This window comes from Balaenoptera acutorostrata, chromosome 11 (genome assembly GCF_949987535.1).
Source record: "Balaenoptera acutorostrata chromosome 11, mBalAcu1.1, whole genome shotgun sequence".
NCBI classification, from domain to species: Eukaryota; Metazoa; Chordata; class Mammalia; order Artiodactyla; family Balaenopteridae; genus Balaenoptera; species Balaenoptera acutorostrata.
The window spans coordinates 14,492,857-14,506,968 of NC_080074.1; the positions used below are offsets into that span (position 1 = coordinate 14,492,857).

General features: G+C 48.9%; 1 protein-coding gene across 4 annotated transcripts in view; it reads left to right on the forward strand.

Moving 5' to 3' along the window:
- LARGE1 (LARGE xylosyl- and glucuronyltransferase 1) overlaps nt 1–13,892 on the forward strand; it is a 604,481-nt gene extending 590,589 nt beyond the window's left edge. For all 4 annotated transcript variants that reach the window (XM_007165714.3, XM_057556600.1, XM_057556598.1 and 1 more), the window contains exons 13-15: nt 5,799–5,945; nt 9,765–9,960; nt 12,370–13,892. In XM_007165714.3, coding sequence (XP_007165776.2) covers nt 5,799–5,945; nt 9,765–9,960; nt 12,370–12,567 — 541 coding nt within the window. In that variant the 3' untranslated portion in view covers nt 12,568–13,892. The remainder of the gene's footprint in view (nt 1–5,798; nt 5,946–9,764; nt 9,961–12,369) is intronic.
- Nucleotides 13,893–14,112: the final 220 nt, after the last annotated feature.

Consider the following 14,112-nt stretch of genomic DNA (forward strand, 5'->3'; position numbering starts at 1 on the left):
TAACCCAGGTCACCACATGGCATGCTCCCTTGCTTACTCCAGGTATTTGTTTTAGATATCCCCTTCTCCATGACGCCTGCCTATTTAAAAAGTACAACCCATTCTCCACCTCCGGCGTTCCTAACACCCCTCACCCAGCTCCGTTTTCTCTCAGCAGGTCTCACTTTCCAACACACTATGTGATTCACTATTTGTTCTTCTCGTCTGTCCCCCACCTGTAAAATGTCAGCCCCACGAGGGCAGGGATTTCTGCCTGTTCTGTTTACCAGTGTATCCCAAGTGCTCCAACAGTGCCTGGCACAGAGTGGAACAAGCGAGGAACCAATGAAAGAGCAAAGTGGGAAAATCCAGGGTGGGTGCCAGGCTTTATGAGCGCGGTCAGGCTGGCATGAGAAGAGGGGCGGGCACTCATGCCGATGGCCAGCGCACATCAGTGCTTGTCACCTGCCAGGCACGGATTAAGCATTTTATGTATAGGAACTCATTCAGTCCTCACAAACACCCTCTGAGATTAATGCTGTGATCACCATCCCCATCTTTATAGACAGAAACTGGGGAACAAAGGGGTTAAGTAAGCAGCCGGGTTGCAAACCTAAGCCTCACAGCCTCAGCGCCCTCATCTTCACCACTGATGAGGTGACGTCATTAGAACCACACAGTGTATCCCTGTTTCTTATTTCTCTGAGACACTTTCCCGTAATCTCTTCATGCCAGGAACCTGGGCTGTTTTCCTGGTGACAGAGACCTGCCTCTAGGGCAAAGGATGGAGTTAAAGAGAGAGGAAGAGAGGGTGTGTGTGTGTGTGTGTTCGCGTGCACATGTGCATGCATGTTTGTGCATACGCAGTCAACTGCCAGGGTCAGTCTTCAGGTTTGGTCATTTTAAGCACCAGGAAGCCCATCTACCTAGCAGTGTACCCTTTCGTGCTGTTTCTTCAACTTAGCGCTAAGCCCCATGAACGCCTGCAGTCTCTGCCCACCTCCGTCCCCTCAACTGGTGCAGGAAGCCTTGCTACTCACATCCCCCCCCCCCAAACCCGGTCACCAGTTTTACCAAATGGGAGCAAAAAAGGCCATGAACTATTTGCATACCTGAGTAAACTAGCACGAGAGGCTGTGGGGAAAAGATGCACAGGCGAGGAGATGGGGGACTTGGAAGACAGGCACCACCCAGCTCAGTTTGCTACCAGGTCGGCTCCGCCAGACTGGAAGGGATGAATTTACTGTCAGAAACACCTGAATTGTTTTTGACATGAGGGAGGAGTCGGGGAGCTGGCTGGAGACCGAAATCAAATAAACTCTGTCTCCATAGACGAGCAGGCTGGCAAGCCAGAAAATCTGTCCTGGTTGTGGGCAGTTTGTGGCCTTTTCTGCACCCTCTGCCCTCGTACTTTCTCTTGCACCAGGCCCACCGGGAAGCTGAGCTGGGAAAGGGGACGCAAGCTCATTTGTTACTCAGTTATTCCAAGTCAGGCGCATGCCTGGCTCTAAATGATTATTTCATCCTCACAGCAGTTCCGATTGGTAAGAGAGGAGTGTTACCTCCATTTTACAGATGGGGAGCCTGTGACTACAGTGTCGCCAAGGTCACAGGAGGGTGGCAGGCAGGACCTGAACCCGGTGGCAGCTGCCTCTGAGTCACTGTGTTTGCCGTGCTCGGTTATACCAGCGGGTTTCTCATTTACTTCTGTAGATACCTAGGGTGTCTTTTACAAGTTTTCAGTCCAAAAACGTTCTAGTAGGTTTGTGAATATTTTTGAAGGGGTCCTGGACAAGGGCAAGTGGATCAATCAGTATTCTTCAGAGAAACAGAACCGTAGGATGGTTAGATGGCTGGATAGTGATTTTAAGGAATTGTGACGACTGGCGAGTTCGAAATCCATAGAGCATGTCGGTAGGCTGGAAACTCAGGCAGGATTTCTCTGTGACAGTTTTGGGGCAGAATTCCTTCTTTCCCAGTTAAGCTCAGTTTTTGCTCTGAAGGCCTTCAACTGATTGGAGGAGGCCCACCCACATTTATCAAGGGTAAGGGCCTTTACTTAAAGTCAGCTGATTCTAAATGTTAATCACATCCACAAAATACCTTCACAGCAACATCTAGACCTGCTTCTAAGGCAAAATGGGGTTATTATAGAAGCCTCTTCTTGGAATAGAAGATAATTCCCTCTCTCATGGTCCCTGTACATAGGGGCAGCTCTGAGCTGTGCTTCCCCGTGTGAAGCCCTGGCCGGGACCGACTGTTTGACCATCCAGCTGGGCACCACAGCCCAGCCTAATTGACACATAAAACTAACCATCAGGAACGGCAGCCATCGTGTAGTCAGCACGTAGCGTGTGCCAGGCACTGCACCAGCACTTCTGCACGCACCGTGTGCTTTTTCTCATCAAAGTACTTACCCCATGCATGAACTCGGAGACTCAGAAGGGTTCAAGTGACTTGCCCAAGAGGAGTGGTGGAGTCAGCTAGAAGCCAAGTTTGCCTGGTTACTACTGCACCAGACTGCCTTCCAAAATCTTCAGTTTGAATACTCTAGATTAACCAGTCTCAGAGAGATGAATGGTGGGACCCAGAACCACTCGGCTGGTCGGAGCTGGCTGCAGAACGCAGGTTTCTTGGCTCCCAGGCCAGCCTTCCCACCTCGCCATCCTGCCCTCCCCTGCTCGTGGAAGATTCTGCACTGGAAGCACTCCATCCCCTGCTAGACTCGCTTTCCAGGTAGAGCATGGCCACAGACCATGCAACTCCAGGTGGTCAGCAGGCCCAGCCAAGGTAGTATGTGCTAGCAGGACACAGTGCAGGAAAGCCCAGGCCGCCATTACCATCTCAAGGAACAGGTGTGCTCAGAGTTGGTACCCTGAAACCACTTTGTTGCTGAAACAACTTCCTGATGAGACCCTTTCAGGACATCAGTATCAGAGCCTCCTTGAACTGAGGCGGAAACGGACCTGTCTAGTGACAAATCCATCTCCGTGGCATTTTGCGTTTTAGCGAGGTTAAAGGGAATTTGCAGAGAACGCTTGAGAGTCTGATGCTCTCTGTGCAGAGGGAAATAAGGTTTTCTAGGACCCAGTTTTGCAGGGCATGCTGCTGACTGGGTCTGCTTACTCTGGGCCTTGCAATATATTGGTGGTTTTGCTGCAAGCAACAGACACCAGTGCTAGGCACTTAATTAAACGGAAAAGAAATCAAAGGGGGGAAAACGTTGAATGGTTTATCTTATGGAATCAAAGTAGGATTTGGAAAACCAATACTTGGGACCATAATTAACCCTGGGCAGCTCCGGGCCCCTCTGCAGTAGAAGTTCAGAAACCTCTGGAGTGTTGCCTGATGTTAGTGCAAGTCAGCTCTGTGACCTCCAGTCTCTGCATCTGTTCAGATTTCCAAGAGTGAGAAACGGATTTGCTCAGCCCAAGTGTCTACCCCTGAACACCCGGCCCTGGCCAGGGCTTCACCTGTGTCAGCATAGCTCAGAGCTGCCCCTATGTACCGGGTCCATGAGAGGGGGAATTATCTTCTATTCCAAGAAGTGGCTTCTATAATAACCTTGACTGTAATAGTAATTTGGGGTTTATATAGATAGAGACGTCCATGTTCATAGATCTCTATATCTACTGTGTATATGTGTACACTTCACCATTCCCTTCATGGTTCAGCCCTCCTAGCCTCCCACTCCATTTCCATAGCAATCATATCTTCAAATAATTAACTGCAAATGCAATCTCGAGCCCCAATTTAGAGATACTTGCCCTTGGGCTTTAAGCATCCTGAGACATTTCAGATGAGAATGTAAGCACCAGGTGGGAAGAGACTTTGGATGTTTTGTTCTGTATTTCCAAGTGCCAAGCACAGTGCCTGGCACGTAGAAGGTGCTCGGTGATTGTTGAATGAATAGCAACCACCCATTAGTGCTGGGACATCTTCCCTCCTCCCTCCAGGGGCTTCGCCATCTTGATCCAAGGGTATTCTTTAGACCCATATGTCCCATCCCTAACACCCATATCTGTAAATAAGGTACATACCTCTCCTGGGGGAAAGGTAATGAGCTCCAGCTCTGCCCATGTCCAGTGTAGGGTTGATATGAAAGAGAATGCCTGGCCATCAGTGAGGAAACCTCGGGTGTTTGGATGAAGTCATTGCTTAGAGAAGACAAAGAGAGTAAATGCAGGCCAGAACGGGGTGACTCAGACCTCTGGTCCTCCAACCGGCTACATATAGCTCACCCAGATTCTATCTTGGTGTCGTCGTTTATAAATCTCCCCTGAAATAGTGACATGAGGGCCATGCATTATTCGGTATATAGTTAACTTAAGCATAATTATAAAGAGTGAACTGCAGCTGATATTTGGAGGATTCCCACGTCAATTTCCAGTCTATCTCAACCACCCCCTCTGCACTGGGAGCTGGTGAGACCCCTTAACCAAGAGTGGTTTCCGAGACCTGTCCTTATTATCCTGACCTGGTCCAGGTTCCCCCTCATTTGTTGCTTCCAAACGCTGCTGCCGTTCTTCCTGGATCGCCGCTCTGTTCTCGTCCCACGCTGGCCAGGGCTAACATGTTCCTTCCTTGTAGGGTGGCTCTTGGCAGACCAGCCCCGGTCCCTGCGTATGCACAGGCTCAGACTCCTGTTGAGTGAAAGTGACTTCAAGCAGCAAACAATTGTATTGCTCTGGAGGGCCGCTGCTTCCAGTATTTTTGCAAAGTGCCTTCCATGCCTCGCATTACCCCAAGGGAGACTGCTTTCTCTGTCTCAGAGATAATGAGCAGACAGCCCAGGCTGGCCTGAGACCTGAGGGTCACTGGTCTGAGCAGGAAGCCCGCATGAAGTATCAAAGCCACGGCCAAAGAGATGCTAGAAGGTGAAGCCAGGGAAGAGGACAGCACTGCAGTGTAATAGGGACCATTTGTCGCTTCCAGCCTGCCATGTGCCAGGTGTACCAAACAGTACTAGTATTTCTGTTACCTTGTCCGGTCTCCACAGCAGCTCAGGGGCGAGTTATTATTGCCCCGTTTTAGGGAGGAACCTGAGTTCGTGAGAAGCTAAATCACTTGTACACTATGGCAAGACTCCTAAAGTGGCAGAGCCAGGATTTAAATCCTGTCTGTGTTCATTACAAGCCTTGTGCACTGTGACCTTTCTGGGCCTTTCTCTCTTTCAAAGGATGGCCACAGAGCTGGGCCATGGCAGATAAATCGAGAAGGCAGGACATGGGTCTCAGAGAAGCAGAAGGCCAGGCTCAAAGGCCAGGAGTGAATGAGAGGACGAGGGATGGCAGAGCTCTGGCGCATTGGTTGCTGGCTGCGTGGGGCGTGTCTGGCCAGTTTGAAGGCTCGGGATCTGAAGGAGTGAAAGGATTGAAGAGTCACAGAGACGGGACCCACAAATGCCCAAGTTGATGATCACCTCATTAGCTTTATGTCCCACTCTCCTGTGGTCAGTGGTGCACTAGGAGCGTGTGGCCGACCCAGCGGACCCAGCAAGTAGGCAGATCTCTAAACCCTGTGCATCCCAGACACTTGGCTTTTGCACTTGGCTCTGACAGGGGCACACACTATGAAAGTGAGGGAGGGTCCCCAGCCTCTCTGTTCACTCTCCAGGAAGACTCCGCTTTCTGGTCGAGAGACAGCAGGGTTCCCGAGTGGCGTTGGACCAGCTACCTGGCCTTCCCGGACCTCGGATCCCCCATCTTTAACCCGAGAGGCTGACCCCTCCTTGTGCCAACCACCTCCACGCCGTCCCGTGGGGAAAGCCTCTGCCTGGCATCACAGGGACCCTGTCTCTCTTCCTGCCCACTCTCCAGGAAGTCTGTCATCCAGCTCGACCTTGCCAACACCAAGAAGGTGATGATCGTCCCTGCGTTCGAGACACTGCGCTACCGGCTCTCCTTCCCCAAGTCGAAGGCAGAGTTGCTGTCGATGCTGGACATGGGGACCCTCTTCACGTTCAGGTGAGTGGCCCTCACTGCCGCCTCCTGGGGGAGGGGGGAGCCTGAAGCCCTTCTCGCTCCTGGGAACCCAGGCGCCAGAGCTGCTGGCCCAGACAGTTGTCGCTGGCATTAGACCATTTTAAGGCCAAAAAAAGCACCGCTGGCCCCAAACTGTGTGCTTGGAGTGTTGTTTCTCTTCCCACGTGCCATGCGCTTTTTGTACATGTGTGATCGACCTGTGTGTCCACATGCAAGGACAGGAGCGCTAGGCAGGGCAGTCAGCTTATTTCTTTTCCTATTTCACTCAGTTTAAGTTCCGCTCCTGTCTCCCGGCTCTGATTCCTCTCTTGGTTTGTTTGTCCATTCAGTCATTTGGTAAGTGCGTTTCGTCGTGTTAGTGCCGTGGAGGCCGTCTCCCTTTTTCTTGTGGGTGGTCTGTTCTCCGAGGTCCTCGGGCCTGGGATGGGCAGTAGTAGCTTCAGCCACTAAAGTCATCAAGGTGACTCCAAGGTTGGACACAACAGATGCGGCAGCTGACTTTCCTGTTGCCCAAGTGACAGTTTCGAACAAACCCTTCATTTCCCTGATTTCCTAGACCCCTGAGTCCTGCAGAAACATCGCAGAAGAGCTACCCTTCCACCTGTCCAAAGGGCCCAGAGAGTCTGCGGGATAGCACAGGCGCCGATGGCTTCTGTCTGCAGGGGACAGGCTACAGCATTAAGGGTCGCGCCCCTGCGGGGGGAGTAGGAATCCTGCTCGGTCTCTTGACAGAGCAGTTGGAAGAAAGAGAGCTGCGCCTTCCTTCTGCTTCCATTTTAAAGAGAGACCTCCCTTTTGAACCGTGTAAGAATGGCCAACACTTCCTTTGAGCTAAAGAACATACATTTCTAGGCAATCTGAATTTTATTGGAAAGATGATAATAACTTAGGTTTTCATACCACTGTTAAGTCACTAGAAGTTTCTGGAAGGTTTTCTCAAACATTATTTTGTGAAATAATTTTATCAGGTAGGTTATTCATGCAACAATTCAGAGATGCTGCCTTTTCACCTTTTATACAGATAAAGGAATTGAGCAGTGGAGGGGTCCTGGGGGAGCCAGGACTCAAACTCCAGCCTTCCTCCCTCCAGAATTCTGGAAAGTAGCCTCGAAGAGTTAATACCCCACCAACCAATCCTCCTTTCTTTTGGGAAAAAAACAATAACTACCATTTATTGAGTGCTTAACATGAGCCAGGCCCTGTGATCAGCTCCTTTAATCCTCACAACAAATCCATGAGGCAGATATGTTGTCCCCATTTTACAGATAAAGAAACCGAGGCTCTGAGAGGCTACATAACTTGCCAGGCCACACAGCCAGTACATGACAGAGCCCGGATTCAGCCCAGGTCTGAGGAACTACAGAGCCTGTGCCCTTAACCGAAGTACCGTCAGACCACTGATCAAGTCCTGAATTTTCTTACCAGTGTTTGAAGATGCATGCAAAAATAGAGACTCTAGATGCCATAGCCTGATGGCTGACCACCCAGCAAATTTCCAAGACATCCTTCCTTCCATCTCCATCCCCAGATTATTTAAGAACTCATTTCAAGGCCAAGTCCGTGGGCCTGAGAGCTGGGGTTTGGCCTGCTGTGTCCGTGATTGCTGCTCTGGCCAACAGCCTGCAAGCCACCATGCCAAGTGCTAAATGACAGACCTTCCCTCCGAGAAATTGCTTTTGTCACCTTCCCTCCAAACGATGAACGCTTAAGCCTCCTAGCAGCTGAAACCTACTCCGCCCTGCACCTGGAATGAGAAATCACCCACACACCTACACATCCGTCCTCCAGGGCGGCGGTTCTGAGTGTGGTCCCTGGACCACTAGCCTCAGCATCCCCTGGGAGCTTGTTAGAAACGCCAGGTCTCAAGCCCCACCCCAGACCTACTGGATCAGAAACTCTAGGGGGGAACCCAGAAATCTGTTAGAAAATAGTCCTCCTGGGGATTCTGATACACACTCACACTGGAGAACCTCTGCTCAAAGCAGAGTGCCCCGCGTCTCTTCTAAGCAACATCCCACAAGGTGTACCCAGGAATTCTCTCTCATCACTGTGTTTGGAGGCTGAGGATGGTCTCAGAAAGCAAGTCCTGGAGACCACTGTCTACTGGTCTGACAGTAGGTTTCTTGGGGCATTTTCTGAAGCTTTTCTTTCTAGAATGTTCTTTTTCTTGGACCCCATCTGCTGTTTCACTAGAGTCTCAGCCTCCTGCCATCTCTTTGTAGCTTCCAGAGGCACATTCCTGCCCCACTAACTGGCTTCTGTCTCAGGTACCTCTCAAGTTTTTAGAGTGCTCATTCATTCATTAATCTGTTCAACTTAGTGCACAGTCATTGACTACTTGCTCTAGATATACGCCAGAGAGTGCGGTGACAGTGAAATATAAGAGAGGTAATCCAGCATAGTGGTTAAAGGTCCTGACCCTTGAGCCAGGCTGCCTAGGTTTGAATCTCAACTCCGCCACTGCTATTTGTAACTTGACACTGGGCACGTAATAAGAATTTAAAACTATAGGTATAGCATGTACAATATAACCAGTATAGAGTAAGTGCTTACTAAATACTGGCTTATTATCATTATTGTTGTATGGTTGTATTCATTTTTACTGCTATATAACAAATTACCACAAGTTTTGAAGCTCAAAACAATACAAATTTATTATGTCACAGTCTCTGAGGGTCAGAGGTCCAAGCATGGAATGTCTGGATTCTCTGCTTAGGGTTTCGTTTGGCTGAAATCAAAGTGTGGGCAAGGCTGCAGTTGTCCCTAGAGTGTGTGGTTCTCCTCCAGGCTCACTGGTCGTTGGCAGAATTCCTTTCCTTGTCATTGTAGGACTGCCACGTGGCCCCCATAGGCATCTCACGCATGGCTTTTTGCTTTCTTCCAGACTCAGATTTAAAGGTTCACATGATTAAGTCAGGCCCACCCCCCCCATAATCTCCCTTGTAATTAATCTAAAGTCAACTGATTAGTAACCATAATTACATGTACTAAATCCCTTTTGCCATGTAATGTAGCATAATCACAGAGGTGATACCATAGTCACAGGTTCTGCCTCAAGAGGGAGAACATTATACAAGGGCAGGGTCACCCAGAAGAGAGTCTTCTGCCTTCCACATTGGTCCCTGATAGGAATGACCCTATTACAGACTAACATGCAGTTCCATATAAATGACAGAGAGCACTCCAGAAAGTCATGTACCCTTTCATAGTGATAGCCTCTTCATTAGTAAAGGATGTAGATAGTGGACTGTATTCGTTGCTGTAACACAGTACTACAAACTGGGTGGCTTAAAGTGACAGAAACTTATTCTCACCATTCTGCAAGCCAGAAGTCCAAAATCAAGGTGATGGTAGTTCATGTCTTCCTCCAAAGGCTCTAGGGAAGATTTCTTTCGTGCCTCTTTCCAGCTTCTGGTGGTTGCCAGCAATCCTTGGCGTTCCTTGGCTTGTAGGTGTATCACTTCAATTTCTGCCTTCATCTTCACATGGCATTCTTCCTGTGTATCTCCGTATCCAAAATTTCCTCTTATAAGGACACCAGCCTTTGGATTAGACCCTGCAGTAATCCACTATGACCTCTTGTTAACTTGATACATGTGCAAAGACCTTCTTTCCAAATAGGTCACGTTCTCAGGTACTAGGGGCTAGGGGTTGAACATAGCTTTTGGGGGCGGTGGGGGACAAAATTCAACCCACAACAAGGACTGTATCAGCACATAGCTCTTCGTCCTCCAAACCAGCAGCATTGGGCAAGCTGAGCTTCCTTCCCTCCACTCAGTGGCTTTTCTCCATGTGTCCCAGGTACCACGTCTGGACTAAAGGCCACGCACCCACAAACTTTGCCAAGTGGCGGACCGCCACCACGCCTTACCGGGTTGAGTGGGAGGCCGATTTCGAGCCATATGTTGTCGTGAGACGGGACTGCCCTGAGTACGACCGGAGGTTTGTGGGCTTTGGCTGGAACAAGGTGGCTCACATCATGGAACTGGATGCCCAGGTGAGAAGAGTGGGACGTTATGGACCTGGTGCTGTGGGGAAAGGGGAGGCCTGGATCTTAAAGCTGGAAGGGCCTTGGAGATAAGACGCGGGGACCAGAGAAGGAATACAACGTGTTCAGGGATCTAGAGTGAGAAGATGACAGTACTCACTCTCAGGGCTGTTGATTCCCAAACCTTTTCTTTTTCTTCTCCCTTGAGTGACAGACAGTTGGGTTCCCAGCCAGGACTCAGGCACATGTGAGTGTCCTGTGACAAACCATTTCACCCCCTCATCCTCATTCAACCCAGTGATGAAGACAAGCAAATGATGACCATTCATCACTCAGCCTGTGAGTCATGTAACTGACACAAAGCATTCTAGGAGTTCGGTATAAATGACACAAAGCACGCAGCTGAGGAGCAGCTATTTATTCTACCCTGTAACTAAAAGAGTGATGATTTTTCAGGCTGTATTTAATCATGAAACCTTTTCATTCATTCAACTAATACCTAACTAAGCACCTACTTCAAAAGAAATCTCCTGCAGAATTCTAATAGGTTAAACCAGGGGTCTGCAAAGCTTTTCTCCAAAGAACCAGATAGTAAATTTGGGAGGCTTTGTGGGGCCTGCAAGTTTCTTTTTCAACTACTCAGTTCTGCCATTGTCGTTCAGTTGTAGACAGTATCTAAAGAATGGACGTGGCTGTGTTCCAATAAAACTTTGTTAAAGAACATGCAGCCGGCCAGACACACCACAGCTTGGCAACCCCTGTGTCAAACAAACAAGAGCAAAGCTATTCTGGTTGAGTTAGGAGCAGGATGCTTAGGCCCCTCAACCCCACCCTTTGGTCTCTCTGTATGCTGTTCCCCAAGGCACCTCCTCTCGGAGCGCAGTGTAAATATTTCTCAACAGGGGCATCCTGAATTCAGAAAAAGCAACGGATGCCCAGTGCTGGCTGCCCTGAGTCACCTGGAGAACCTTCCAACAGTTCCAGTGTGTTTGAGAGCAGTCCCAGGTGATTTGAATAAGCCTCTAGGGTTGCAAACCACTGATGTAGATAGAAGGTTATGGAGGAGTGTCCATATTTAACAACGGAGAGCACGACCTTGTAGTGTCCATTTTTTCAGTTTTGGAGGTGGTCCAGTGCTTCTCACAAACAGAAATGCTTAGTCTGCCTCAGCTTCTGCTTGAGAGGAGTGTCGTAATATTCGTGCATCCGGCAGTGTGGTGAGGTGAACTGGTTCAATAAAGTTAATTTTTCCAGCACTGAGACCTGGGCTTTGTTTTAGACAATTTTGACAGAACTCTTGAAAATTTGTTGCATATTCTCCTTGCTTTGCCAAACATAATTTTACCCTTTCTAGTGATTTTTACCCTTTCTAGTGATTTAGGGAGATAATGAGTACACACCTGGCAGGTAATCCAGCTGGTGGGATTGGTAGGGCTCTTTGTCCCCACGTGAAAAATCCCAGACAGCTAAGCCCTGGGAGTTCTTGCATTTTCTTTTCATGGTTTTTCTCACTCCTTCCTCACCACCAACTGTCATTTCTGGCTGCTGTCAGTATTCCTGCACCTGTAACAGCTACCTTTCCCCATCTTGATGTTTCCCTTTGAGTTTATGCTGATCTGCTCTGGGCTGGGAAACTAGATGACCAAAGCTTATCAGACATTCTGTCCAAAGTCAGAGACTGTAATTCTGAGTGCAGCTGTGCTGGTTCTCCTTTGAGTTACACATCCCGAATTTATGTCACCTGTTTTGGCTATTTAGAAGCATTTTATTTTTTATCTGAGTTCCTATCTATATTCTGCAAAGTGGAGAATACCATACGATGACTCGTCGTAAGGCTGTGTGGGTGAGAATTTTGGTGTGTGTTTGTTTTTTGTCGGGGTTTTTTTGTTTTGTTTTTGAGAATTTTGTTCTTGATGAGCTTCAGTCCAGTGGAGCATCTTTTTCCTCATTCCTTTTTTGTCCCCTCTTTTGTACTAATCTGACGAGACTGTTAAATCTCATCAAACCCTATGAGAAGTCACATAAGCAGACATCACTTTATCGAGCAAGAGAGTCTCCTGTGGCTGGTGTCATTCTAGAGCAAACAAACATGTGGGTGTGTACTCACACTTAATCAGGAACTTTTTATGGGCCATAAGCTCTGCCCAGCACTCTCCATACATTACTGGTCATCTCGCAAGGTGGGTATTATTACTTTCACTTTATAGATGGGAAAACTAAGGCTCAGAGAAGCCAGGTAATGTGTCCAAGGTCATGGAGACAGCACTGAACTGCTCCCCTCCACATGGTGGTACTGTCCTGCTTACTGGTGTCATTCACCACTTACTCCTTTGCTTAGTCAGGCGGCCATCCGCTTGGGTGTTCATCATACATCACTGGGGGCTCTGCAGGTCTCACACTGCTCTTGTCTGCTTCCAGGAGTATGAATTCATCGTGCTGCCCAACGCGTACATGATCCACATGCCTCACGCCCCTAGCTTCGACATCACCAAGTTCCGGTCCAACAAGCAATACCGCATCTGTCTCAAAACCCTGAAGGAAGAGTTTCAGCAGGACATGTCCCGCCGCTACGGCTTTGCCGCCCTCAAATATCTCACGGCCGAGAACAACAGCTAGCACCAAGAAGCCCATCGCAAGGGAGAGACGTTCTGCAGGGGGAGAGCCACTTGCTGTTTGGGGCCCAGCCTTCAAACTCAAATTGAGCACCGCTGTTTTTGGTTTGTTTTTATTTGTCTCTTTGGCCCAACAAAGCTGCCCTCCCTACGGAGATCTGGGACAAGGATCCGGCCGGTCCCTCTCTGGCCCATGACCCATCACTCCCAGAGCATGGAAAAACAGCCCACCTACGTGGTCTCTCCAAGAATGGGACCCAGAGGGTGAGAGGGAGCAAGGGGTTATCCTACCGCAAAGGCGCACCACCAGGCAGGTCTTCAGGATATTCTCATTGCTTTTTTTTTTTAAAAAAAAAAAGAGAGAAGGCAGGGTGTAGGGGTTAGCCATCCAAGGAAATAAAAGCAAAAAAAATGTCTCTTCATCAGAGAAGACTTTCTTCTTCACCCTGCAGTTCAACTGGGTATCCAAAAGGAGGGCCCCCCCAATGATCGGAACTGTTTGGGAAAACCCAGTGGGGACACTGTACTTGGCGGGACCTAGACGTGGGATTAGTTGGTTCTTTATCCTCAAGGTCACTCTTGTTTTGTTTTGGGGGATTTTGTTTATTTGTTTATTTTTGGTCTGGGAATCCCAAATAGAAAACCTGATCCTTTAAGGCTCTGAAGGAAAAACAGCTGCCTTAGCTGACATCCCTCTACCAATCAATCAGCAGTGGCCCAACAAGGAGGACAGGAGTCTGCGGCCAATATTTACCTGGGTCGCCTTCTTCGGGCTGGTCACCGAGGCCCCATGACCTTGAATTCCCTACTGTCCAGAATCCAGGGGCTACGATGGGCACTGTGGAAGTACAGAGACAGCTGTTTCACAACCGGTCACGTTTTCTATTGGCAGTGACTGATTGATTCATGGGGACAGGGCTTTAAAGGGACGGTTTCCATGCACGCGAAAGGTACGAACCTCTCAGGCCTTTAGAAGAACTTTCGTAATTCACTCGAGCCCAGTGCTGAAGATTTACAAGCCCGTTTGGAGAACTTCGGGAAGAATGCGTTGGGCTCCACTGTGTTCACGTCCACTCCGCTGCAGCTGGGACGAGGTCATGACCTCAGGCTCCCTTAGGGACCCATCCAAGGGTAGGCCAGCACCTTTACCGTTACACAGATTGAAGGGACACTGGACTTTTTAGCCATTTTCTTGAATCTTCAATGTTAATGTTGTGTTTACATTGATGAGAACAAGAGTCAGGGCCCTACTCTCTGCCGGGCTTGTTTGTATCAAGTTGCAGTGTGACCAGCAAACGCTGCATCAATAAACGAAAGTACAGACTGTTTCTTCCCCGCTCCCCTCCCACTCTTGTAAGGAGCTACTGGACACACTTCCGTGTAGAGAGCAAAGTCGGTAAACAGCAACTTTACACTTTCTGTTCTCCCGTTGTGTTCTCTCATTGCTTGAACTTGAACCTCTTTTTTCTCTTTGCCTGAGGTTAGATCTCACTTCATGCTCCAACCCTCAGAGCATTTTCACATTTTCCATTTAGCTTCTGTCTCAATA